At 49.3% G+C, this 27,029-nt stretch overlaps 2 protein-coding genes across 14 annotated transcripts in view; one reads left to right on the top strand and one right to left on the bottom strand.

The window, feature by feature from the left end:
- The window catches only part of AAGAB (alpha and gamma adaptin binding protein), a 60,616-nt gene extending 44,618 nt beyond the window's left edge, over nucleotides 1-15,998 (top strand). The window contains exons 6-10 of one of the 4 annotated variants that reach the window (XM_002718171.6): nucleotides 9,886-9,971; nucleotides 11,129-11,222; nucleotides 13,515-13,619; nucleotides 14,070-14,119; nucleotides 14,786-15,998. In XM_002718171.6, the coding sequence (XP_002718217.3) occupies nucleotides 9,886-9,971; nucleotides 11,129-11,222; nucleotides 13,515-13,619; nucleotides 14,070-14,119; nucleotides 14,786-14,863 (413 nt within the window). In that variant the 3' untranslated portion in view covers nucleotides 14,864-15,998. Of the gene's footprint in view, nucleotides 1-9,885; nucleotides 9,972-11,125; nucleotides 11,223-13,514; nucleotides 13,620-14,069; nucleotides 14,120-14,785 lie in introns of all 4 variants that reach the window. The other 3 variants (XM_008268855.5, XM_089309492.1, XM_089309491.1) reach the window with 3 other exon arrangements.
- Nucleotides 15,999-22,776: 6,778 nt separating this feature from the next.
- The window catches only part of SMAD3 (SMAD family member 3), a 112,556-nt gene continuing 108,303 nt past the window's right edge, over nucleotides 22,777-27,029 (bottom strand). For all 10 annotated transcript variants that reach the window (XM_051821816.3, XM_070054404.2, XM_070054402.2 and 7 more), the window contains exon 9: nucleotides 22,777-26,830. In XM_051821816.3, coding sequence (XP_051677776.1) covers nucleotides 26,707-26,830 — 124 coding nt within the window. In that variant the 3' untranslated portion in view covers nucleotides 22,777-26,706. The remainder of the gene's footprint in view (nucleotides 26,831-27,029) is intronic.

The following is a 27,029-nucleotide window of genomic DNA, read 5'->3' as shown; positions in this document are numbered from 1 at the left end:
CTTGGGCCGTCTCCCACTGCTTTCCCAGGCCACAGCAGAGAGCTGGATCGGAAGTGAGGCAGCCTGATGGGACGCTGCACTGCAGGCGGTGGCTTTACCTGCTGCGCCTCAGTGCCGGCCCTGGAGAAGCTGCTTTATAACAAACTTAGAAGTTCTGCCCTTTTCCAGCAGTTGCTTTAGTGAAAGAAAATATATTGGTTCTTCTGATTGTTTTGTGATTTCTTTTTTCTTTCTTTCTTTCTTTCTTTCTTTTTTTTTTTTTTTGACAGGCAGAGTTAGACAGTGAGAGAGAGAGAGAAAGGTCTTCCTTCCGTTGGTTCACCCCCAAAATGGCCACAGCGCGCTGGCCTGAAGTCAGGAGCCAGGTGCTTCTCCTGGTCTCCCATGGGGTGCAGGGGCCCAAGCACTTGGGCCATCCTCCAATGCCTTCCTGGGGCACAGCAGAAAGCTGGCCTGGAAGAGGAGCAACCAGGACAGAATCCGGCGCCCCAACCGGGACTAGAACCTGGGATACCAGCGCCGCAGGCGGAGGGTTAGCCTAGTGAGCCACAGTGCCAGCATTTTGTGATTTCAAAAAAACATTTCAGTTTACCAAATAAAAGTGGAATGTAATAGTGTAGGTTTATTTCCCTGATTCTAGGAAAATCATTTCTGATGGATTTTTTTTTTTTTTGAACATTTATTTAGTTGCTGGTGACAGAGAGTTAGAGAGATCTTCCGTCTGCTGGTTCACTCCCCAAATGGCCAGAATGCCCTTGGCTCGGCCAGGCTGAAGCCGGGAGCCTAGAACTCCATCAGGCTCTCTCACATAGGTGGCAGGGGCCCACATACTTGGGCCACCCTCTGTTGCTTTCCCAGGTGCATTAGCAGAGAACTGGATTGGAAGTGGAGCAGCTGGGACTTGAACCGGCACCCATATGAGATGCCAGCTTCATGGGCAGCAGCTGAACCTGCTGTGCTACAACGCTGGCCCCTCTGATGGACTATTTAAAAGAATTTTTTACCCACACAGTATGGTATGATCCATATTAGTAGTTCTTGACTAGGGCCATCTGGCAGTGCTGTGGGCATCTTGTGGGGTGAAGCCAGGCATAAATGTGTAAGATGCACCCTGCACACACATTCACCCTACAGAACTCTGCAGCCTCCAACATCAATAGCTCAGTGACTGGGGAACTCTGCTGTACATGTACCTGAGGAGCAGTGGGGCCTAATCACCTGTCTGCCATGAGTTAGTTATTTAAGAGAGAGGGAGAGGGAGAGAGACAGAGAGAGGAGAAAAGAGGAAGAGAGAACTGTGAAAAATTGAAGATAGGAAGGAATAATATGTGAGTAAAATGATGAGACATTGTTGAAAATGTCCCCTCCAAGTTGTCCAGAAACAAGTGAATGAAGGGAAGTTGCTCAAATTAGTCGTCCTGGAAGTCCCCAGATGTCTGTACTGCCAAGGCTGGGCCCACCTGGAGCTGGGACCTGGGGCTCACTCCAGATCTGACAGGTGGGTGGTAGAGACCCATTCACTTGCGCCTTCGCTGAGTCTGTTTCCGTAGGAAGCTGGAGTCAGGAGCCAGAGCCAGCTACTGAACCTGCTCTGATGTGGGGCTCTGGTGTCTTAATTGCTGGGCTAACCGCTTGCCCCCTGCCGTATGATCAGCACTTCCAGGCGTTACAGGGCTGGTGGGCTGGGATCGGTTAATGAGTGGCATGAAGTGGAGTATTATTGGTTATTTAGTCCTGAGTTCTTCACCTTAGTTCAATGAAAATCACAATCTGAACCAGATCTGTAATGAAGGATTACTAACAAAAGAGAAGTATATATCACTAAAAAACGTCTCTTCGCATTTGAACCAAATTTGTTGTCATATTCAGTATTTGCACCTCAAGACATTGTCTAAGACACTGTGCCTGTCTTACCCTTACATGGTACAGGACCTCTGGGCTTAATGGGAAGACTATGGAATTTAGAGGACCCTAGATTTCCAGTTCTGGTTCCAGTTCTATGACTTTGGACTAGTCACTTAATCTCTGAGTTATAGTTTATTCTTTTTTTATTTGTTTGTTTTAAAGATTTATTTATTTATTTGAGAGTCAGAGTTACACAGAAAAGGAGAGGAGGAGAGGCAGAGAGAGAGAGAGAGAGAGAGAGAGAGAGAGAGAGAGAAAGAGGTCTTCCATCCACTGGTTCACTCCCCAGTTGGCTGCAGCAGCCAGAGCTGTGCTGATCCAAAGCCAGGAGCCAGGAATTTCTTCTGGGTCTCCCACGCAGCTGCAGGGGCCTAAGGACTTGGGCCATTTTATACTGCTTTCCCAGGCCTATTAGCAGGGAGCTGTTGGAAGTGGAGGAGCTGGGACTTGAAGTGGTGCCCATATGGGATGCTGGTATTGAAGGTGGCGGCTTAACCCGCTAACACCACAACACCATCCCCTTCAGTACATATTAAGTGCACATATTAAGCACCCATTCACTATTCTGTAAGCTAAGTATTATTATACCCACTGCACGAATGTAGAAACTGAGGTACAGAGAAAGCATAACACAGTAAGTGGCAGAACTAGGGTTTAAATGCATGCCTTCATCTACCTCCAAATTCATGTGCTTAGCATATTGCCTTGGTGAATAATGGAGAAGTGAAAGAAGAGCCGAAAAATTAAATGGAAAAACAAAAACCCTGCTTTCCCCATGCTAAAATTATCCCTTTCCACCTAGATTTTTAAATCCAGAAATATCTCATGTAATATAAGTCAGAAGTTTATTGTGAAATTCATTTTGTGTTTCTATGATACCAGTGTACCTTGAGATTTATAAATAGATATCCAAAGAATTTCACATATTTCAAGTTTTCTTGGTTGTGTATTAAAAAATAAATTCTCATCTCCAAGGCATAAGACTTTCTCATTGTTGATGTTTGTTCTTGAGGCTATAGTTTTGTTTCTGGAACTTACTGGAATAGTCTAGTCTAATGACCAATGCCATGAGATTTTTTTTTTTCTGTTTTACCTATTATTCCACAGTTGCCAACCTATTAGACTATTGAAACTATACTTATTGTGCCTCCAAGAATGGTTTGCTTTATGTCACGTAAATTTATGTTTCTAATTTCTGCATCCCTGAAGTTCAGGAAAAATCAGTCTTGTAGGTCAGTTCATTTATTCCTTCCATGTCCAGTATTTTGCAGCATCAGTAAAACCATAGATGGTACAGCCAGCTTCAACAACCACCTACTAAAAAAATAAATCTTTATTGAGATGACACTTCCATGTCCTGAACCCCAGAGATCAGAAACCTGGCAAACAAGAAAAGATTTATATAATTCTTTTCTCTGAGAATAGTTGTACAGTGGGTATGTGTGGGCAGCATTTTAATAAAGCATTAAACTAGGCCAAACTTGAGAGTTTTTTTAAAGCCACAATGTAAAAATCATCCAAGTTTTTGAGCAGTGTTAATGTGCAGACTGCTTTGAACAAACACAAATGAATTATTTTTCTAATTGTGTAGATTAATGTTTCTAACTCTCTGAAAACTGTAAGCAGTGGAATACACGAACTGCTTTGTTAGTTGACTAAATTCTCCATTGTACATAAGAAAATACTGAACAAAAAGTCTTTCCAGCTTACTGTAATTAGCCCGAAACTCAATCATAAACTCACAGCCTTCTGACTCTTAAAAGGTTCTGAAATTCAAAGTTCTTATTTTGCTATTATGTAGTTTTAAAAAATACTTAAGTTTGGCTAATTCCAAGTTAATATTGAGAGGCAAAAGAATGCTTTTTTACTTCATAAAGTCACAGACTTCCAGGGCTCTTCATGACCATATGTAACAACCCCCTTGTTGTACAGATCAGAAGGCTGAGGTATAAGGAGACTAATGCATGTGTCTAGGATCATATATGTGAACAGAGGCAGGCCTGGAATCCAAGTTTTCTGACTGCTGCTAGCCTCTCTCTCTTCCCACTCTTCTGAATTTTTGTAATTTTATCCATCCAAATTGGGACAGTGAATATTTTTCAGTTATTTTTACCATAAACTATACAGAGCATAAGATTATTAGCTTTCTCGGGATACACAGCAGACTCATAGAATGGCAGATACCCTAAACAGCACTCTGGCCTCAAAATCAGCCCTTAAGGCATTCAGATCTGGCTAAAAAGCCCATGAGAGTTTCTCAGGCATGGAAAGCCAAGACGCTGTGGCAAAAAATGACCTAAACGAAAGATCTCTGTGAGTGAGATCCCAGTGGAAAGAATGGGCCATCAAAGAAGGAGGTACCTTTCTCTGAAAGGAGGAGAGAACTTCCACTTTGATTATGGCCTTGTCTAAATAAGGTCAGAGTTTGTGAACTCAGTAGGCTTCCATAGCCTTGGCAGCTCATGACAAGAGCCTCGGGTGATTACTGACGACATAAATAAGAGTGTCAATTGTTAAATCAACAATGGGAGTCACTGTGCACTTACTCCCCATGTAGGATCTCTGTCCTTAATGTGTTGCACTATGCAAATTAACAGTAAAACTAGTATTCAAACAGTGCTTTATACTTTGTGGTTCTGTGTGGGTGCAAACTCTTGAAATCTTTACTTAGTAAAGATTTTTACCGTAAACTATACAGAGCATAAGATTATTAGCTTTCTCAGGATACACAGCAGTAGTTAGACCCCAATTAATAAATCTATCCAGATTCCAATTCCATGGCTTATGCATTTCCTGGGTTGGGCAATTGCTACACTAGGCAGGCCCAAATGCAACTGAGGAAGAATAATGCAGTACAAGGTATGATGTTTGTCATTAGACCAAAACCATCTATTTAAGATGCCTGATTCTTTGTTATTTATTTTGAATATGCTTAGTATATGCTAAGTTGATCTTCTGTATATAAAGATAATTAAAAATGAATCTTAATGAAGAATGGGATGGGAGAGGGAGTAGGAGATGGGATGGTTTGCAGGTAGGAGGGTGGTTATGGGGGGAAAAACTGCTATAATCCAAAAGTTGTACTTTTGAAATTTATGTTTTTAAATAAAAGTTTTTTAAAAAATAAAAAAGACTGTTAGCGTTCTAAAAGTCTCTGAGTTGGTATCAACTTGGAACAAAAATCAAAAAATGCATCATGGTATACATGGTATACATCATTCCCACTGGTTTTTTTTTTTTTTTTTTTTTTTTTTTTTAATGTATTTATTTGAAAGGCAGGATTACAGAGAAGGAGAGGCAGAGAGAAGTCTTCCACCTGCTAGTTCACTCCCCAAATGGCCGCAGTGGCCAGAAGCTTCATCTGGGTCTCCCGCATGGGTACAGGGGCCCAAGTACTTGGCCGTCTTCCACTGCTTTCTGAGGTGCGTTAGCAGGGAGCTGGATTGGAAGTGGAACAGCTAGGACTCGAACCAGCACCAATATGGGATACCAGCTTTGCAGTTGGCAGCTTAACCTGCTATGCCACAGCGCGAGCCCCTCATTCCCACTACTAACTCTCTCCATCCCAATTCTCTTCTGTGCAGGTGGCCACTGTAAAGAATTAGGCATTTGGGGGCCAGTGTTGTGGTGTAGCTGGTAAAGCCACTGTCTGCAATGCAGGCATCTCATGTGAGTGCCGGTTCATGTCCCCACTGCTCCACTGCCACCCAGCTCCCTGCTAATGGCTTGGGAAAGTAGCAGAAAATGGTTCAAGTGTTTAAGCCCCTGACACCCATGTGGGAGACCCTGAGGAAGCTCCTGGCTCTTGGCTTCAGCCTAGTCCGGTGCTGGCCACTGTGGCCATCTGGGGAGTGAACCAACAGATGGAAGATCTCTGTCTCTAACTCTGACTTTCAAAATAAATAACAAAGAATCAGGCATCTTAAATAGGTGGGTTTGGTCTAATAACAAGCATCATACCTTGTACTGCATTATTCTTCCTCAGTTGCATTTGGGCCTGCCTAGCGTAGCAATTGCCCAACCCAGGAAATGCATAAGCCATGGAATTGGAATCTGGTTAGATTTATTAATTGGGGTTGAAAATTACCCGGAGACCAAGTTATTCCCAGTAATAGACGTGAGGGCTGTCTTAACAGCAGTTACTTGTTACTCAGCTGTTGTCCTTTCTGCAACGGTTGGAAGTGTAAGCGCTCTTGTGTATCCTCATGACAGGTGAAATCTGGGAGCATTGCATAACCGCATAAAGCGGCTTTCAAATCAATAGCACATTGGCCCACAGAAAGAACTCTTGCTGATGTTTGAATAAACATCCTCCAGCTCTGAAGCTCTCGCTCAGGACACAGCATGGGTCTGCTTCTCTCAGGCCCCTGAGCCTCTACACCTATCCTCTAGGGAGCCTGAATGCACGCCCAGACTTTGGATGAGGAGGTGAAGGGGGCTCCGGCACACTCTTGCGCCTCAGACCGCCCTGCTGCTGTTGGTCGCGCAGCATGGAACACTGCGGGGCAGCAGCGCCCCTCCGTGCTGCCAGCCTGGGGTAGCCTCAGATGTGTGGTGCACGGACTGCCTCGGGTGAGAGGCCAGGCTCAGAAAAGCTCAGCTGTGCCTGGCAGGCCCCAGTTAGGGCTCCATGCCAGTTTACATAAGACATCTCCTCAAGCAAAGGAAGAGGGAAGGGAGCTGCAGACGTTTCTCTTCTCTGACCAAGTATCTGACAACGAGCTTCATCTGTCCAGGGAATGGAGTAGGGAGTTTGTAGATGTGAGGGGGAGAGAAAGAGTTGGGAAGGGATAGGGAAAGGCGAGGTGGGAGCAAGTTGTGTTGTTTTGAGCAGGAGAACTTCATAGACTGCTGGACTGTGGACTGTTGGGCTGTGGTTTCGTGTTTTACTCTAAGGAACTGCTTTTCAGACTCCGTGGCCTGCAGCCTCCCTTGCAGTACATGCTAGAAGTTGAGATTCCTTGGTCCCGGCCCTAAGGACAGTTCTCAGTGAGGCTGCGGTAGAGGCCTTGAGTTCTGGGGGAGTTCTCATCAGTGCCCCAGGGTATTCTGGGGAACAGGACCGAGTGGGGACTGGTGCTGAATGCTGCCGTGGGTTCTAGGCAGTCTGCTGTAGATGTATACTCCGTTGCAAACAAAGACATTGTCGCTCCCCCTCTTCGTGGAGGAGCAACACTGAACCCTGCGCTGTTCTTTCGTCTGCTCGGCCCTCCCCGGGTTTGCTGCTGGTTCTTCCCGGGTTGGCTACTATCCCTTCCACCTCCGTGGAAGGGCAGTTCCCCCTGGCCGCATTCCCCACTTCCGCAGGGGAGCGGCACACCGCCGGCCGGTTCTCTCGGGGGCTGCACGGGTTCCCTTAGATGTTCCCCATAGATGTTCCCGGTGCATGCCGTCTCTCTCCTCCTTTATAGTCCTCCTCCGCCAATCCCAACTCGGCTGCCCACACGCCGAGTACGCTGCTCTCCAATCAGGAGCAAGTCCTACAGTTTATTAGTTGAACTGGAGGCAGCTGTGCGGAAGCTGTTTACTTCTCTCCCAGCGCCATATTGTGGGAGAGCAGATGCATAGAATAAGTCTTAATTCCAGTAACTTAGTCTAGTCCGGTTTGCTCCCCACAGATCCCCCTTTCTTTTTATTTTTTAGCGTTGATACGCGCCTGTCTTCGGTGTCCCGCGGCACACACTCTGCTCTACTTGCTAGAGCTGCCACAGGCTCTTACAAGTCCTATCAATCAGGAAAACCGAATCCGGGTCCTCTCTTCGCCATGTTGTGAGGAGGTTTTTAGGCGCTGATGCGTGCCTGTGTTCGGTGCCCTGCAGCGCATGCTCTGCTCTGCCTGCAGGGGACTTACAAGACCTATCAGGCAAACCGAATCCAAGCCTTCTCATTGCCTTATTGTGGGGGAGACTTATTAGTGTTGGTTCGTGCCTATCCTCGGTGACCCGCAGCTCACACTCTGGCCGAGCTGCTCGCTGGCGCTCACCGCCCCAATCAGGCAGACCGAATCCAAGCCTTCTAATTGCGGTGTTGTAGGGAGGCCTTTTTATTTCTCTATTTCTCTATCTCCGGGCATTCCTATTTCTCCCATTTTACTTCTATCTTCCAGCATTCCTATTTCTTTCACTTTGCTTCTAAACTTCTGTTTCTCTTATCCCTGCGGCTTTCCGGCACCTCGCCCCGCCGGCGGGTTCCCGGCTCTGCGCCGCTTCAGCCCGCGCGCCTCTCTCATCTGCGCAGCTTCCCGGCTTTGCGCGGCTCGGCTTCGCGCGCTCCGCGGTCTCCACGCTTAACCCTTTCGCGTCTGAACCACGGCCTCGCCAGTCCCGTTCCCTATCTATTCACGCCCCGTGCTCTCTGCACGCGGCGGCTTCCGCGAGTAACACAGCGTAGCTCACGTGTCCGCCACTAGCATTCAATCTAAGTTCCCCGGGCTAGCCTGGCGAATTCAACCCAGCATACGTCTCCGCCCCACGATTTGGCTTCCCGTCCTTTGCTCCCCGGGCTAATCAGACGGATCCCAATCTGGCTTACGTTTCAGCTTCTGGTTTCAACTTTTCGCCCCCTATTCCCGGGCTAACTTGAGAACCCCAAAGTGGCTTCCGTTTCCGCCTCGGCCTGCCCCCCGCGGCTTCAATTTCCCTAACATTTTTCTCTACCCGGTATGTTTCCCCAAGCTTTCCTCCAACGATATTCCTCCCTCATTTCTCCTGGCCTCTCCCCACAGTCTGCGTCCGAGTCTGTTTGTTCTAGCTTTCACTTTCGCTTTCGACCTTAGAGATTTCTCCCAGCTTCCCCCCGTAGTCCGTATCCGAGTCTATGCCTAGGCTTTCGATAACTTCTTCCGGCACCCTTTTCGTCCGGCTTTTCCCTAGGCTGTTTGCTAGTCTCTCTCTCCGGTAATTTCCCTAGGCTCTTTGCTAGTTTCTCTCTCCGATATTTTCCCTAGGCTGTTTGCTAGTTTCTCTCTCCGATATTTTCCCTAGTTCTTCCCGTTTCTTCCCTCCTAAGTTTCATATCCGTCCTAAGTTTCCTATCTGAGCTAGGTTTCCTATCCGAGTCACGGCACCATTATGTCGCTCCCCCTCTTCGTGGAGGAGCAACACTGAACCCTGCGCTGTTCTTTCATCTGCTCGGCCCTCCCCGGGTTTGCTGCTGGTTCTTCCCGGGTTGGCTACTATCCCTTCCACCTCCGTGGAAGGGCAGTTCCCCCTGGCCGCATTCCCCACTTCCGCAGGGGAGCGGCACACTGCCGGCCGGTTCTCTCGGGGGCTGCACGGGTTCCCTTAGATGTTCCCCATAGATGTTCCCGGTGCATGCCGTCTCTCTCCTCCTTTATAGTCCTCCTCCGCCAATCCCAACTCGGCTGCCCACACGCCGAGTACGCTGCTCTCCAATCAGGAGCAAGTCCTACAGTTTATTAGTTGAACTGGAGGCAGCTGTGCGGAAGCTGTTTACTTCTCTCCCAGCGCCATATTGTGGGAGAGCAGATGCATAGAATAAGTCTTAATTCCAATAACTTAGTCTAGTCCGGTTTGCTCCCCACAGACATCACAAGTGCTGGGGGCTTCACTACAATCGGCTCTCACCTCTCAGCGTTAGAGCTTCATTTCAAAAAAGTGTGCCTGTTCCTCTTTCCAGGCTAATACTTTGGTATTGATTTTAAAATGTTTTTGATTATTTAAAACACTGGCATATTCATAAAATGTAACTGCTGTTAAGAATCTTTGCAAATAGAACTTGAGTGGCGCTGTTTTGTTGTAATGGCCCTGCCATTACTTTTGACCTGGACTCATAGGAGTATTCTGTGATAAAAAAAAAAAAAAACAATTTTATTCAGAATTGAGAGTGTATGGTAATCGACAATAACTTTTTTTTTAATAGAACTTGGATAATGAGGAAATAGCCTTTGTTTCCTGATCAGTTATTTTAATGATTTGCAGTGTAAATGAAAAAATGTCAGTGATGTGTTTTTCTCTCCAGATAGGAACCATGGCTTTAGTCTTCTCAACTCCTTGGCGGGAACAAGCCACAGCATTGGGTCCATGGAGACCTGTCACTCCGAGGAGGTAAGGACTGTTTTTCCTTCTTTCACTTTAATGTCTCATCATTATGACTCTGTACACACGCATCATTTTTTCCTTTCCATTTAAGAGGTGGCCGAGAATATTAAAAATAGATGAAAGGGAAATCTAAAACAACCCTATGATGCATCTACCTGTTGAGAGAAAGCTAGTTTTGTCCTTGTGTAAGCAGTGAGCCCTTTTTAAGATGTTTGCAGTCTGGGCTGGTTCATGTTTTTTTGGTAGAGCACTTTTTAAAATATGCTAGGAATTCCTTAAGGCATAAACTTGCCTCTAGATCTTTAAATAGAAAATAAAATTGAAGGTTCCTTTTTAGTGCTTCCTGTGTACGAGGTCCTGTAGAAATCTGAGGCAAGGTCCCTGCCCTGAATGAGCCTACAGTCCGATTTCAGTCTTCTAGCTCAAGGACACTGGTCCAGGTCTACTTGGTTGACACGCTGGAACCAAGAGCAAATTCTTCAGCACTCCACTGCCTTTCCAAGGATTTCCTCATCAGCTCTGAGCTGTTTGTGTTAATGATTGTATACATTTTCATATTTTTTTAAAAAAGATTTCTTTATTTGAAAGGGGAGCATGAAGGGAAGACAATGTTCCATTCTCTGATTCACTCCCCAAATGTCTGCAGCAGTTGGGACTGGGCCAGGCCAAAGGCAGGATCCTGGAATTCCATGTGGAGTTTCCACACAGTTGGCAGGGAGCCAGGTACTTGAGCCACTGTCTGCTGCCTTCCCAGGTGCGTTCGCAGGGAGCTGGATCAGAAGTGGAACAGCCCAGCCATGCATCAGGCACTCTGATACAGGATGTGGGTTTCTCAAGGTGGCTTAACCCACTGAGCCACAATGCCTTCCCCTGCACAATTTGAATGTAGTGTGGATCTTAAATACAACAAAAAAATTGTAATACTCCATAGCAAAATCATAGCCCTTTCTATCTAGTTTTTCCTTGAGGTGAAGGACTCCCAGGTTAGTGAATTTTCAGCCTTTTCTTTTACGTGATCTCACGCCCTTCTCCTTCCCTGCTTCCCGCTCCTGTCATTGCTTCTCTGAAGCTAACCACAGGTCGACAGTGCCAGCCTTTTTGGATTCAGGCCTGAACAAGCCTGTCACGCGCTTGTTGCTTATGTGTGCTTTTCTCCACAGCAGCCCCGTTTGCCAGCAGCAGACAGGACTGAACCCCTCTCAGAGCATCGGGGTGCGGCCTCGAGCACTGCTGATGCCCCGGCTGAGAGCATTGTGGGTAAGGTCCTCTTGGGCTCCCAGAAGATCAACTTGGGTTAGTGTCTGGGTGGCAGTCATGAGGGGGAAGCTGACTTTAACCACAGATAAGGAAAAAAATGGATAGTGTGCCCCGAAATGAATATGAGCCCGCAGGCGGCTGTCAGCATGAAGAGGTGAACGCGTGCGTAGCAAACACACAGCACCGTTTCTGTGCGCAGGGTCTCGATTCAGAGCACCCAGCTGAGAGAAGCAGGTCGCGACCCAGTCGTGTAGATTTGCACTCAGCACTTTTTTCACAGTGTTTAGCACTAAGTCAGAATGAATGGCACATGAGCAGTTCAACTGCATACGCTTGCCCTTTCACATCCTTTTAAACGTTCTTTTACATCCACTTTCCTCATTTGTTAATGAGGTTTGGCAGAGACTTTATGTAAGGGAGTTGAAGCCTAGAGAAGTTTAGTGTCTTGTCCAGCGACATCTAGCACCTGGAACCAAAACCGGATGCACGCTGCTACCCAAAACCAGAAAGCCAAGGAGCTTAGCTGACAGTCACTATAAATGCTCTTTTGTTGCCTGCTGATATTCCTGCGTTCTGCCAGAGAGGGCTGTGTCCAGCAGATAGCTTTGTAAGCTATTTTTTCTGATTATAGGATAACACATGTAGAAAACTCCAGTGACTGGTTACAGAAACATATAAAGAACAAAAAATTATGTGAAAACTCTGGCTCTCCAGTTTATGCAACCTTTCCTTTCAATTGAATCCTTCCTATTAGCTTTTTTTTTTTTTAAAGATTTAATTATTTATTTGAAAGTCAGAGTTACACAGAGAGAGGAGCGGCAGAGTGAGAGAGAGAGATCTTCCATCAGACAATTCACTCCCCAACTGGCTGCAATGTCCGAAGCTGTGCCGATCCGGAGCCAGGAGCCTCCTCCAGGTCTCCCACGTGGGTGCAGGGACCCAAGGACTTGGGCCACCTTCTACTGCTTTCCAGGCAGAGAGCTGGATCGGAAGTGGAGCAGCAGGGTCTCAATCCGGCACCCATATGGGATGCCAGGGTGTTATCCCGCTGAGCCACAGTGCCGGTCCCTCCTGTTAGCTTTTAAACCTGCTAAAGTCTCTGCCATTAAAACAAACCATCAGTCACACTGAAAGGGTGGGGAAGACAAGAGCTACCCTAAGTAAATTTGGAGCAGAAATCAGACTGGATACCATAGGACTAAAAAAGATCTGACCACAAATACTGAGCTCTACTTAATGTTTCTCACAGGAGTATGGGCTAGCAATTCTGAAGTTATGTTTATATGTAAAAATATAGAGAGAGATTAAAAAACAAGATAGCGGAGCCAGGGCAAAGAAAGCAGTTATAAATAAGGAAAGAGGAAGGCTGAGGCCAGCACCGCGGCTCACTAGGCTAATCCTCTGCCTGTGGCGCCAGCACACCGGGTTCTAGTCTCGGCTGGGGCACCGGATTCTGTCCTGGTTGCTCCTCTTCCAGTCCAGCTCTCTGCTGTGGCCCAGGAAGGCAGTGGAGGATGGCCCAAGTCCTTGGGCCCTGCACCTGCATGGGAGACCAGGAGGAAGTACCTGGCTCCTGGCTTCGGATCGGCACAGTGCCGGCTGTAGCAGCCATTTGGGGGGTGAGCCAACGGAAGGAAGACCTTTCTCTCTGTCTCTCTCTCTCTTTCACTGTCTAACTCTGCCTGTCCAAAAAAAGGAGGAAGGCTGGGTGAATTCTTTAGTTCATCAGTATGAACTCATGGGCTTTTTTGTTTTGTTTTAAAGATTATTTTATTTACTTGAACGGCAAAGTTAGAGGGAGAGATAAAGAGATCTGATGGTTCACTCCCCAAATGGCCGTCAACAGCCAGGGCTGGACCAGAGCCAGGAGCCAGGAGCTTCATCTGGGTCTCCCATGTGAGTGCAAGGGCCCAAAGACTTGGACCGTCTTCCTCTGCTTTCCCACATATATTAGCAGGGAGCTGGATTGGAAGTAGAACAGCCTAGACTCAAACCAGTGCCCATCAGGGATGCTACTGTCTCGGGCAGCAGGTTAACCTGTTTCGCCACTACACTGGCCCCTGCACTCATGGTTTTTATAACATTTAGTACAGTACTGGGTTATAATTCATAGACAGACTCCTTAACGCATCTCAGCACCCAAAGGATCAAGCAGGTGAGATACCACGGGCTGTGTAGCTGGGTCACACTGGGCGTTTGGTCATTGGTAGCTCTCGTCAGAGCTAGTGTTGATTGCCTTAGGAGTTTGGTATCCAGCACAGAAATAAGTAATGTGAAAAATCTTTGTTTCAGACCCCATGTTAGATCTGGATATTCAAGAATTAGCCAGTCTCACTACGGGAGGAGGAGATTTGGACAATTTTGAAAGACTGTTTTCAAAGTTAAAGGAAATGAAAGGTAATCAGATCTATTGTGTCTTAACATGTTTCCATATGGATGTCCATCTGTGTTATGTAGTGGGATTTTGTTTTATACCTACTAGATTGGATTCTGACCTCTGTTCTCCGCTGTCTTGAGACACATACCTGCTTGGGGAGTGTACCATCTTCTCTTTGTAAAAATTCCCGGGAGAAAAGTTCTCCTCTCTCTGTTTCCTCCTGCTTTCCCTCCTCTGGCCTCTTATCTGTTTCTTTGTGTGTCTCATTAACATGGCATCTGTAAGACTGGATCCCCACCAGCATCCTTTCTGGAAAATTTGGAAGACTTCAACTTCCTAATAGCTGTAGTAACTGCTCTGTAAACATATGTCTTTGAGACCCATCACCCATCTTCCGTATTAGAGCATCCGTGCGCTCCAGATTCGTCTGTGCTGTTAGACAAATTTCTGAGGATATATTTTCCCCCTAGACAAGGCTGCGACACTGCCTCACGAGCAAAGAAAGTTGCATGCAGAAAAGGTGAGACAAACCAGTCGGGTATGTACCGAGCTGCCTAGCAAAGGCCCAGTGCATTGGAATTACTTATCATACTTGTGTGCCTCGGACAGTCCTACTGTGCGCTTTCAGTTGGCTGTTAACGTGTGACCAATTCAGTATTTATACAGCAGTCATGGTTCACTATAGGCAAACCAGTATTTTTCAGATGTATATTGGATATCACGGAACCTTTATTGAAACTTGGGATGCTTACCTTCCTGACTTTGGGTTGGAAAACTCTAAAGTTGTTTTGTTTTGTTACTACCATCTCAACACGTGTTCTTGGCAGGAACTTGTTTATGGCTGATGGCATCCCATTATATGAATGTGTCATAATTTATTTATCTGGTTCCCTTTTGGACAGTTATTCCTTGTCCTTTTTTTTTTTTTTGCTTCTATAAATAATGAAGTTGTGCCTCCCCTTGCACATCACCTTTGCATACAGCTCCTTGTATCCCTAAGATAAATTCCTAGATGTGGATGTCTTGGGACAGAGGGTATTTAATGGTTTTGATGTAAATTGCCAGAGCGCTGGAGGACAAATGGTAGAATTTCAGGTCTCTCAGTCAGTTCAGATGTATGTTGTGACAAATGAAATGAGGTGAAATTTAGCTGTTGCCTAAAATTTGTTGCATTTTCATTCCACAGGTGGCCAAAGCTTTCTGGATGGCAATTGGGGGAGACAGAGATGAAATTGAAGGCCTCTCGTCTGATGAAGAACACTAAATCACTCACACTAGGGTCTAGCCCTCCCTACCTGGTGTCCCACTCAGCCATGTTCTTTGTTGCTGGGTTTCCCAACATCATGTAGGCAGGCTCCCTTAATTTAACCAATGGCCCCCTTAATTTTAGTTCTTAGCACGGGATGATGGAGAAATCTTCTTCCTCAGTATATTGGGAGGGACTGTAGAGTTGGATGGCAGTATTGAGAGAGGATTTCTCTGGTATACTTCTTTGTTCTAGGAACGGGGGTAGAGTGAGTCTGTCAGGTCTGTGTGATTTACCGAAGTTAAAAGAGAAGAAAGAGTACCACGAAGCCTTCCCTAGGCATCCTTTCACGTGCTGTTCCCTCCGTGTGCCATCTCTCCTGCCTGTTGTGGATTTTCCCCACTCCGGGAGCTTGCAGCTCTGAGCTATGACGCTCTCAAGGGGAAGAAAGACGGCCGCTGCAGATGTGATGTGTGCTACGTAGTATCAGGGCTGGGGGCAAAGTCGGTGGCCCACAGGTTAGTCTCTGAATTCAACAGTGCTGCTTGGGCATTTCTTTTGAACTATAGTGTCTGAGTTCATACTAGGAAGAAAAAAATGGAAAGCCAGTGTGAATTTTTTGATAACATTGAATGAGGCCAAGGTTTCCCACTGTGGTGGGAATAAAACAAACCCCTCTACGGAGTTGTGGTGTTGTATGGCTGTGTGCAGGAAGCTCCGGTCTCCCTAAGGCTTCCTGTACGGGCCATGGAGATAACGTATCCTAGGCTGAAATGTCATTCTCACACTGTCACGAAGAAAGTCTTTTGCCTTAGGGTGCTCCCTGCTACCGGAGATGCCAGAGCTGTGCTGTCACACTTCATACCCGCAGAACAAAGCAAGTTCCCTTCTTTCTCTTTGAAAGCCAAACGAAGATCACTGCCAAGGTGGCCATGCTAGGGTGTGGGTACAGCTCTGAAGGGCGAGGCAGTGATTTCCCGGGCACCTTGTTTCACTCGCAAGGCTGGAAGCCCCTGTGTGCCCTCCCAGGGCTGTGGCCCAGCGGGAACCCCTTCACTCTTTGCCCTGCCATGTCTGAGCAGGTCATTCCCAGAGGAATTAGTCACGAGAGGGGGGTGTGTAGCAAATAAAAATCCTTACTTCTGTTTTCGTAGACACTTGTGTAACGCCTGTCATTCATCGTTCCTGTGCTGGCTGCGGCCTGGCTCTGCACTGCCACAGAGCGCTGTGGATGGATGGTGCTGGCTCACAGGCTGAGAAGTGTTTCCGGCCTAGTGTGAGCCTCAGACCCACATGAACCCACGTACAGGGTGTGGAGGAAGCACAGGTGAAGTCACAGATGAGTTTCACACCCCTTCCCACACCACCTTCCAAACACTGTAGAATTGAAACATGACAGAAGGGACGGAATATTCCAGGGGTCTGCCTGACACCACCGTAGGAAGCAAACATCTCAGAGACTTAGAGCACTCAGCGAGAGGTGGTCTCTGAATTTGGTTCCCCTCATCCCAGCAGTGTTTCTTTCAGGTGACTGCATTAGCTGTTGATTATGTGAGGGAAGTTGGCTCTCGGGGGTTGCAAAATGAGAGAGAACATGTTTTTCTTCAAGAATGGACAGTTTTAGAAGATATTTAGGCTATGCAGAGGGAATTAAAAAAAAAAAAATACTGGGAGAAGCTGTGAACTTGATTTTGTGGATTAGACAAAGCCAGGAGATTAAAATGTGACTTATTTCTGAAGCCAGCTAATGTGTCTCATTGGGGTTTTACTGTTTTTCAGTAGGGGTCGGGAAGCCACACATCCTTCCCTGGATTAGACGTACATCTTAAATAGTTGAGAGTTGGTCAAGCTGGCTTTTGAATCCACCGTGCTTTACACATAACTGCAGCTCATGTTTCTAAGTCCTTGGCTGTTTGGGGATAGTGGGGACCAAGAGGTACAGGCATCAGCGGCATCTACTAAAGAGCATGTTAGGAACGTGACTGAGCTGGGACTGCAGTGAGATTTGGGATTCATCAGAAGTGACCTGCATGTGTATCACAGACCGTCCAGCTGAGATTTAAAATGAGAGACTTGGCTTTTTGTTTTTGGTCTTCTTTTTTTTTTTTTTTAATTTATTTATTTGAAAGTCAGAGGGAAGAAGAGGCAGAGAGAGAGGTGTCTTCCATCCGCTGGTTCACTCCTCAATTGACCACAACGGCTGGAGCTGCACCAATCTGAAGCCAGGAGCCAGGCGCTTCTTCCGGGTCTCCCACATGGGTGCAGGGGCCCAAGGACTTGGGCCATCCTCTACCGCTTTCCCAGCCCATAGTGGAGAGCTGGATCTGAAGTGGAGCAGCTGGGACTTGAACCGATGCCCGTGTGAGATGCCGGCACTACAGGCGGCAGCTTTACCTGCTATGCCACAGCGCCGGCCCTGGCTTTTTGTTTTTCTTAAACATATCTCTATTGGCATAGCACAGTGTTTGGCACATAGCAGGCCCTTAATTTTGTTGGAAAATATAGTTTATGTTTTGTGAGTGTGGTTACAAAATTTAAAGATTCATGAATGCTGAAAGATAGGGAGAGAAGAATAAACATTTTTCCCTAAGAGAACCATGTGTTATGTAATAATTTGAGAGTGATGAAGACAGATATTTTTATAACTTTAAAATATGCTATCCTACCATAGTGTGAGATTGACAGAACCAGTTTGTTTGCTCTCTATTTATAGAGCATGGCCACATCTGATTCAGAGAAGCCAGAGATTCATCAAAGCTAGACTTAGATGGCTGAGTAATTTGGGATGTTGTTCAAGGACCATAGAGCATGTCAGGGCATTCCTGCGAACTACTTACAACTCGTGAAATGTGATATATGGCTGATTTCACGTTCCCACTGTGGAGAGGTGGGGAGGAACATTTTTGCCTCTGCTTGTCAGCTTCCTTTCACCTTGGACCAACCTCGTAACAACGGCCATCAAGAGAACCCTTGGAGAGCCCATTGCCCTTCTTGGCCTGCTATGAAACAGCGATCTTAGAAGAATCACTGTCTAAGGGTAAGATGAGAGCTCTGTGAACTATTCTGAGCCCGAGTATCTGCTGACGCAGAGCTAAACTTAGCAAACATGTGTCTAGTGTACTCAGGGCTTCTGATTCATTGAATGTTCTGATTGATGGCGGCAGAGTTTTGGGGAAGGTTCCAGTGAGTGGGATTTGCTCCTCACCTTCCAAAATCTTTCCAATCAATAATTTAGCTCTAGCATTGTGTCATTCAACACCAAATGTTTAAACAGAATGTGGGTGGAGAACATGTTAAAAAAAAAAAATCTGTCAAGTGCACCAAACCTAGAATTGCGTTAGTACAAGGTCAGTTGGAAAACAGCACCCTAACTGTTAATTTTCCCGCAATTTGTATGTCTCATGAAAGTAGAATGCTGACCGTGCAGGGCGACGTTCAGGCTTTGACTCTGATTCCACTGCAGCTGTAACCCTGCACGTGGGTTCTTGCAGAAAGGGGCTTAGCCGTTCTCGCGTGTCCTCTTCTGCATTCACCGGGCCTCTTAACATTAACGTCACGGGTCTTGCTCTTACTGGAGGGATCTTTCCTGAGAGTTAAGTTCTTCTAGTTTGCAAGTCCCTGCATGGATTCTCAGTTGTCACAGCGACACTTGGGGATCTTCAGCTGGAACACTGCTGAGCCCCATTCCAGCTCTTAGCGATTTACAGTCCTACTGTGTTTGCTTTTGGAAGAGTATTCGTTCAAATCCTGGCCCTAATGGTCATGACTGCGTATTTGGAGCACAGTCTTGCCGGGGGGCTGGTGGCGGGTAGAAAGACAAACACACTTTTCTTTTAAAACCCTTTTGTGTGCATCTGTTGATAGAATCAAACGTTCCCTCCCACAACTGCAAATCTAGGAAACGGAAACTGGCCCCGTGAGGCAGTTCATGTCTAGATGAACCTGCTTCTTGGTAGAAGCTTTATGGAAACAGTAGCAGCAGCAGAGATACATAGAGATTCTTTAACCTCAAGTCCAAGAGCCTGTCTGCACTAATCATGCCTCCCCAGGAAATCCCGAGAGTCCTTGAGGGTGAAGTTAGCATTAACCTTGTTCCCTCCACCCTGCTAGGTGCTACAGCAAGGACTCAGGGCCCGGCAACACTGCGTGTGCCCCTTGTTGGTGCCAGACTTGAGTGAAGTGTGGTGCATGTCGTTTCTCTCTTCTCAGGAGCTCAGAGTTCAACTCAGGTAGGGGTTAGGGGAGCAAGCAAGACAGGGTCACACAGACGGAGAGCAGCCCGAGTTCTGTGGGGAGGGGAGAGCACAGAACACGCCCCAGAGCCCTGGTTCTCAAGCTGGAGCCCACAGCAGAACCACCTGGAGGAGCGGTCCACTGTTTCTGCTTCCGTAGGTCAGGGGTACCTCGGGGCACTGAGGCTGACTGAGGGGGAAAGCGTTTGGGCAGACAGGTGAGGGGAGGCAGCAGCACCCTTGGTGGAAGTGTGGGTGCTTTGCCCCCCCCTCCCGGGCAGAGGTTTGTGTGTAGAGAGCTTGGTCTTCAGTGTGGCACAGTTGGGAGGGAGGACACCTAAGTGGGGCCTAGTAGGGGTTCCTTAGGTCAGAAGGGGGCATGCCCTTGGAAGGGGTTGTGGACCTGTTTCTCTGGCTTCCTAGTTTAATCCTAGTTTAAAATGTGACCTCTTCCGCCCCCACACGCTCCTGCTATGACCTGAGCAGCCACAAGGGCCCTCAGAGCTGAGGGCCAACGCCAGGCCCTTGTATCTGTAGTCAGCCTGCCTCAGCTGTGGTACTGAGACACATTCAGCATGAACAAGCTATGGAAATTAAGAAATAAGGGAGGCCGGCGCCGCGGCTCACTAGGCTAATCCTCTGCCTAGCGGCGCCGGCACACCGGGTTCTAGTCCCGGTCGGGGCGCCGGATTCTGTCCCGGTTGCCCCTCTTCCAGGCCAGCCCTCTGCTGTGGCCAGGGAGTGCAGTGGAGGATGGCCCAAGTGCTTGGGCCCTGCACCCCATGGGAGACCAGGAAAAGCACCTGGCTCCTGGCTCCTGCCATCGGATCAGCGCGGTGCGCCGGCCGCAGCGCGCTGGCCGCGGCGGCCATTGGAGGGTGAACCAACGGCAAAGGAAGACCTTTCTCTCTGTCTCTCTCTCTCACTGTCCACTCTGCCTGTCAAAAAAAAAAAAAAAAAAAAAAAAAGAAATAAGGGAATGTGTTGGGAAATCCCAAGGAGTCCAGTTACAGAAATGGTGGGTACATAACGATGCAAAGTGCTGTGAGCACCGAGTGACGGTGGGGAGAGCTTTGAAGTGCTGCCTGGTGTTGAGTTCCCACCTGCTCTGCTGACAGAGCCAGAGATTTCGGGGTAGAAGAGGCGTCTAACCTGATTCTATCCCGGGAAAATCTGGCAGCAGCAGTAGCAGCGTCGCTGCACTGAGGAGGATTCTGAAGCTGGGCATGGGCCCAGTGTTGTGACTCGTTTCGTCCATGGATAGAGAATATGAGAGAGCACCTTACACATTTCATAGGAAAATGAAGTCAGCAAAATTTTTTTGAAATCTATGCTATTTTTTCATAATGTGCATTTTCCACAAGCTTTTGGAGACCCCCTCATATGCACACATTTTTATTATTTGAGAGGCACAGAGACAGACCATGCAGTCCCGTCTGCTGGTATACTACCTCCCAAATGCCCTCAATGGCTGGCCTGGGTGGGCCAGGCCAAAACCAGAAACTGGGAGCTCAATCCAGGTGTCCCACATGGGTAGAAGGGACCCGGGCATTTGAGCCATCACTACTGCCTCCCAGGGTCTGCATTAGCAGGCAGCTGGGATAGGGAACTGGAGCCAGGACTTGAACCCAGGTTCTCCAGTATTGGACATGGACACTTTAATGGCTTAGGCCAAACATCTACCCCAATCTTATCTTTTAATTCCATTTCCCATGAACTTCCTAAAGTCCCCTCATAAAAAATGATGGTGATGTTTCCATTACATACTGTCCCTGGAGTAGAAAAAGACAAGTTAGAATTTTGCAGTAGCTGTGGTAAGAAGTAACTATTTTTGGTGATGTTTCTACAATTAAATCAAAGGGATTACCATAGGATAGCACAGCAAGAATGGATGCAGATGATACTGGTGAGATAGACCACTAAATACGGGCACTGACAGATTTATTTATTCAGCAAAACGAAGAAGCCAGAGATAACAAATTAAAATGTAACCCAGCTCTCAGGAGGCTCATAGCCTTGAGAGGGAGACAGACACCAGAGTTAATACCTGGTCAGGGACTATGGCGATAGCCACGAAGCCTTCCTAGAGATTTCTGAACCAAGTCACAAAGCCTTGGTGCAAGGTAGCCGGGCAATTGGTGGTGTGTGTTGGGAAGGCCTGGGAGCCAGGGGAGGAGAGCAAAGTGCACGAGCCGCCTTGGAGACCTGGGAGATGCACAAGGACCCAGGAGTGGCTGGGCTGTGCAGGAGGGAGGAGGGAGTGGTGAGAACTCAATGTGGGCAAATGATGAGGGCCAGAGACTGGGATGACCAAAGGTCAGGAGTTACTGGGGTGCGTGATCTCCCTGTAAGGAAGCTGGTGTGGCTGTCCAGGTTGCAAGAGGGCCCGCAGGAGGGCGCAGAGGTGGGGACGCCTGTTAACTGCCAGGGATACAGGTTGAGGGTTGTGCTAAAAACCAGGCCGGAGGCCAGAAGAGAAGGAGATGGTTTAATAAGGGAAATAATGCATTCGTTTACGCTGTTTGAGGCACATGTGGCACCTCCACGTACCAGTAGCCGGCAAACTGTTGGACTGAAGTGTGAAACTCGGGACAGATGTCTGGGTGCCAAGTACTGGTTTGGAAGTCATTAGCAATTATGTGGCTAGAAATCCTAAGGGTTGGTGAGCTCACTCAGGAATGTCGAGAGAGCATACAGTGTTCTGGGAACACAGTGAGGAGGGATAAGGCAGAAGTGCGAGCCCAAGAGCAGATTATTCATGCAGGAGGGCCGAGGGGCACAGGGGAGTTCAGGAAGTGAGGCCCTCCCCAAAGGGAGGTTTGGTCACCGGGGCAGCCACAGCAGGGATGACAGGGAGCAAGGGAAAAAGCAAAGCATTGAGCAGCTGTGGGCCTGCAGACCAGGAGGGGAGAGGCCGGGAAGGAACTGGCCCAGGTGAGGCAGGAAGGCAGCCCAGTGCTTGGGATCACAGCTAATAGGTAGCTGAAATTTAATATCTGGGGCCCAAGGAGCAGGTTGGGTTAAAGGGTACTAATTTGAGAGTCACTGAATTGGGGAAGAAGGGTGGGAGAAGTGGCCAACGCACGATCGTAAAGGCAGGAGTTGGGGGCTGCCGCTGACGGAGGCCAACTCTGGAGGCTCCTGGGTGCCCTCCTCCCTGGCACGAGGTGCTCAAGCTCAGGGGCGGCCCTTAGAGGAGACTGCGGCAGGGCGGCCCATTTCCCGTCTCCCGCGTTCTGCTTAGCCAGACTCCACCATCCCGCCGGCATTTCACATTCGGATCGTCTTGTGCCTTAATCCACACAGAAGTGAGTTAAAAGGCTCTTTCCTTGGGAGCTTCAACATTCTAAATGGATTCTCCAAGGAGCCAACAATCAGTGGAGGCATTTAGCATGCCCCGACAGCGGATGGAGGAAGCTGGCTAGCAGAGGGCTAGCAGGAGGAAGTGGTAGCAGGGCTTGAGGTCGGGGTGACAGCCCACGGGCATTTTCTAAATGAATGCAATAGCGTTGTTATGGCGGTGTGTGAGGGGGGAAGATGTACCCAGTGAGACGTGCGACCTTTGCAACCCAGGAACTTGCTGTCCCTGTGGGAGCAGGTGGCCAGGCACATCGTTGGTCAGAGTCCATCCTCTGAGTCCCCAGGACCCACCTCCACCCTGCTCCCTTTTCAATCTCGCCTGCACCCTGGGGCAGCAGCTTTCCAATGAGAACAGTTTATTAGGACACTGACAAGAGGAAGAGGGAGGGAGAAAAGGATCTCAAACAGGAGGGGTACAATGCTTAAACAGGTGCTCCGCTTTTAAGATACAAAAGTTAGAAAAATCTAAAACACTATAAATACATACATGCTTTTTACAGAGATTTAAAAGGTCAGGCTGGCTGAGTGACAGTCACCCACATCCTCCCCGCCCCCGGCACACCCCAGCACCAGTCCAGAACAGCCCCGTTGTAACAGCAGCAGTGGAGGCGGCGTGAAGGCTCCTTGGATAAACATGCACCAGCTCTCTCAAGTTTCCAGCCCTGGGAAGGGAGTGGGGCTTGGCTCACAGGCCCCTGGGAAGAGGGGGGGCTGGATGTGACTCTGCCGTCTGTGTGTGCACGCAGCCTCACTGGTGTATCCCCCACTAACATCCTCGACGGGCTGAGCCCACCCTTCCAGCTGCTGCCCTTGGGAGGAGGGACCCCTGCAACTTGCTTATAAAAACTTAAATAGTTCTCTGAATTGTTTAAGAAATTATCACATAAATATAAAAACCCCCGAGTGCTAGAGTATACATTACTTCTGAATTTTTTAAAAAAAGAAAATTCAGTGACAGAATCACCAAGACTCTCTCACTCCAGTTTGCACGGGTGGCGAGTTTCCCTCATGTGGCAGCCACAAGGGTGCCTGTGTGTCGCGTCCTGGCCCCACTGGGCGGCCCTCCCACCGGGGACGCTTCGCTGCCGTGTTTCCTTGTGGCCTCTTGCGCCTGCGTTCCTGCTTCCCCCAGCCACTGGGGCCACGGCTGGGGGCGGCCTGTGCACTGCGAGGCTGCTGCTTGCTGGGGCTGCACAGTGGTCTAACTCAGCTGTGGGAAGTGGAAGTTGGGTTGTAGAAAGGGGGCACTTGTCATTTTAGGAAAACTCCCAACCCAAGCCACTTAAAAGTCATCAGTAAGGAGCACAGTCCCAAGCTAAACTCGTACCCTCTCCTGCTCCCAGCCACCCCCTTGTGAACTGCGCCATAAGCAGCCTGCAGGTTCCTTCAGGACTAACGAGAGCCGGGGCGAGCAGTGAAAATCCGCCAGACGACTCAGGCCAATGTTCGACATGCACACGCCACTTAAAGAAAATCATCTGTCTGTGGTTTGAGTAAAAGCATTTAGCCCTGGAACATGGCCAAGACTCTGGGAAGCCAGCGGGCAATGGAGAAAAGCAAACTAAGCACACGCTGTGTGCTCCAGCTCACTTCGACGTTAACGACGATTTAAAAAGAAGTCACCACGGTCAATTAAAAACCCAACACTGACAACATCAGGACAGCCGAACAGTCTGCCAGCAGCCTTGCCCTCGTGTGCATGCTTCCCGAGGGGAGAGGCGGAGTCCCGGCTCCCGGCTCGTCTCGGATGTCAGGTCTTCTGCCGCCTGCCAGAAAGCCGGCCAACAGAGATGACGTGCCAGCACAGGCCTGAAACCCAAACCCCCAGAGGCTCGCCGTGACCAAAGGTGGGAAGGCGGGGGCATCTTGGGGGAAGAGGCGCAAAGGGGATAAAAGACGGCTCCTCAGAGGTGCTGAAGACTGGCACTGGCATCAGCCCCAGCCCCAGCGTGAACCTGGGGCAGGGGCGGCGCACGCGGCCAGGCTGCTGGGGCCAACTGCTGCTCAGCGGCCACTACCACACCTCTAAGACTGCCCTGTCTCCTCCTGCCCCTGTCGGCTGTCCTTGACAAACGTCAATGCCGTTCCTACAGCAAGATCTTTTCAAGCAGCCAAGGCTGGTGGCTTAAAGAAAGGCCAGCCATATCACACTGGCCCAGAGCACCCACACAGGGCTTCGGCATGGGGTGGGCCCACCTGCTAACCTCTGATTGCAACCAATGCCATCTGGGCTGCCACGGTGGGCTTGCCAGCAGTCTCCTCACACCCCCTCCCCGGGGGCTGTTCTACACAGAAAAGGGGCCAACGAAGTGGCCTCTGGAAAAACGCCACACTCCAACTCACGCCTCCTAGCAGTAGCCTTCAGCTCTGAGCGCTGAGACATGTAGCCAGGGGCGGCCGCCGGCTCGGCAGAACTGGGCCGCACCCGAAGGGTGGTTGCGTGGCTGCCAGAAGCCCTTGTGAGATGGTGCCGCAGGCGAAGCACGTGAGCCCTCAGGAACCACTGCCCACGGCTTCCTGGAGGTGGCCACGATGCCCCAGCACAGGCCAGAATGGAGCCCTCTGCCCCAAGTGTTGAGTGGGAGGGCAAACGCACTGGCAGGCGGCTCAGGGGTCTTCTGCGTCCAGATCACCTCATGCCAGGCACAGACTTGAGACCCCCAGGATGTGGAGGGGTTTTCTGTCGTCTCTGAGTTCTGTGAGAAAACTCACTTGCACAGGGCAGCAAGAGGCTCCTTCTGTGTCGGCCCCCGTCCGCAGGAGGTGTGGGAGTGGCCGTCCTGCCTGGACACCTCCAGGCTAGCGCTTCAGAGACGCAGGCTCGGGGAAGCACCCAGCGTCGTCACGGAAGGCCGGAAGTCTCATCACATCCGAGGCTCAGAACCTGCCCAAACACGCACTTCCTGCAGTAAGACAGGACTTCCATAGGAAATCCCTTTACTTTTCCTGGTATAAGTCCATGCAAAAAAGGTGAGATACGTCATTTCATCCAAGAAAAAAAAAAACCAGCAGCAAAGAAGAAAGTACCAATTGCAGGTGACGATTCCGTCTGCTGTATTCTGCAAAAGGCCCGTGAAAGAAGAGGGCCCCTTTTTCCAGTTGAAATAGTTTGTGCTCGTGGGCTCACCCGGCGTAGCTGCCAGTGTCATCACCAGGGCCGCCTGCAGTCTCCAAGGGCGCAGAACCACCGTGCGCGCCCTTCGCACCGGCCCGTGGGTCTGCGAGGTTCCCCTTCCGGCATGTTTGCTCCCGGAAGTGTCAGCTTCCAGAAACGCTGGCGGCTGCCTCCTTGGGAAGCCGGGAAACACTTCACCTTGGGACGGTTGTTAGAGGAGCCCTCTCTTAGCTCCCAGTAATGCGTCAACCCAGGGTGTCGTGTTGTGTTTTTCCTAATCCGGAGCAGACATTTAAAAGAGCATACAATAAAGTTGATTTAATTAACACGATGGACTGCATGAACCAGTGCACGCTCTTAAAGGCGGGAGACACAGTCTGGGGCCGCCGTAGCCCACACGCCACCTGCCTCCTGCTGCGTGTGAACACCTGACGTCATCCGAATCTCTTTGAGACTGATGCGATAATAGAAACCATACATTGCGTTCGTACGGGGCCTCAGCAGATCCTTCCAACTTTTCGAAGTGAGAAAGGACACATTTTAAGAGTTTTGAAAGAGGAGGTGGCGCTTTCGCCACTGTCACGTGTGCAGTGCTGAACACACAGCCATCAGTATGCTCTGAGAGTGAATGGAGCTGCCCAAGCCCCCTGCCCATCCAGCCTCTCAAGGCACAGGGCCTGCAGGACAGGAGGCTTGGCTGGGAGCCCCGGAGAAGAGGCAGGAAGTCTGCCCGTGGCCATGCAGGCTTTGCCCCCTACCTAGAACATCCTTCGGAGGTGAACTTGACACAGCGGTCCCAGACAGAGGGGGCACCTCCTGTTGAGCCGGGACATCCCACGTTGCTATCATGAAGAGAAGGAAGCGGCAGGGGAGGGGCAGGTGGTGAAATCCCACCCACTCACTCCAGGCCCCCAGAGCAGACACCATCCTCGTCCTCGAAGCAGGGCCAAAGGGCAGTCGGTGCGTTCAGCAGACGCAGCCCTTCGGAAGTGCTGCTCCTGTGCTCACCTCTGTTTTAGAAAACAGGCTGGTGCCACCGGAGGGAGAAAAAGTCCTTCTTCCTTGACAATAATCAATGGATCAGAGTTCGAATACTCGCGCCCTCCTCACGGTCACTGCCCCAGCGCAGCCCCTCCCCCTCCCCGCCCACACCTCTAGGACACACTGGAACAGCGGATGCTGGGGGAGCCCATCTGGGTGAGGACCTTGTCCAGCCACTGCAAAGGCCCATTCAGGTGCAGCTCGATCCAGCAGGGGGTGCTGGTCACTGTCTGTCTCCTGCAAGAAACAAGGCAGGGTTGCAGGTAGGGGACGTTTAAAAACGTCCAGGAGGAAACACAGGCAAGTCACAACACCCTCCTCTGTGACAGTCTTCCCCCCCAAAGCCAGCTACACCCTAACCTGGCTCCATGCTGCCCTAGAGGAGGTCCCAACCATCCGCTGAAACTAGCAGGGCCAAGGTCCCTGAGCAGATCCC

This window comes from Oryctolagus cuniculus, chromosome 12, assembly GCF_051225735.1.
Source record: "Oryctolagus cuniculus isolate XC-2025 breed Fujian yellow rabbit chromosome 12, ASM5122573v1, whole genome shotgun sequence".
In the NCBI taxonomy this organism is placed as follows: domain Eukaryota; kingdom Metazoa; phylum Chordata; class Mammalia; order Lagomorpha; family Leporidae; genus Oryctolagus; species Oryctolagus cuniculus.
This window is presented reverse-complemented; position numbering and strand designations above follow the sequence as displayed.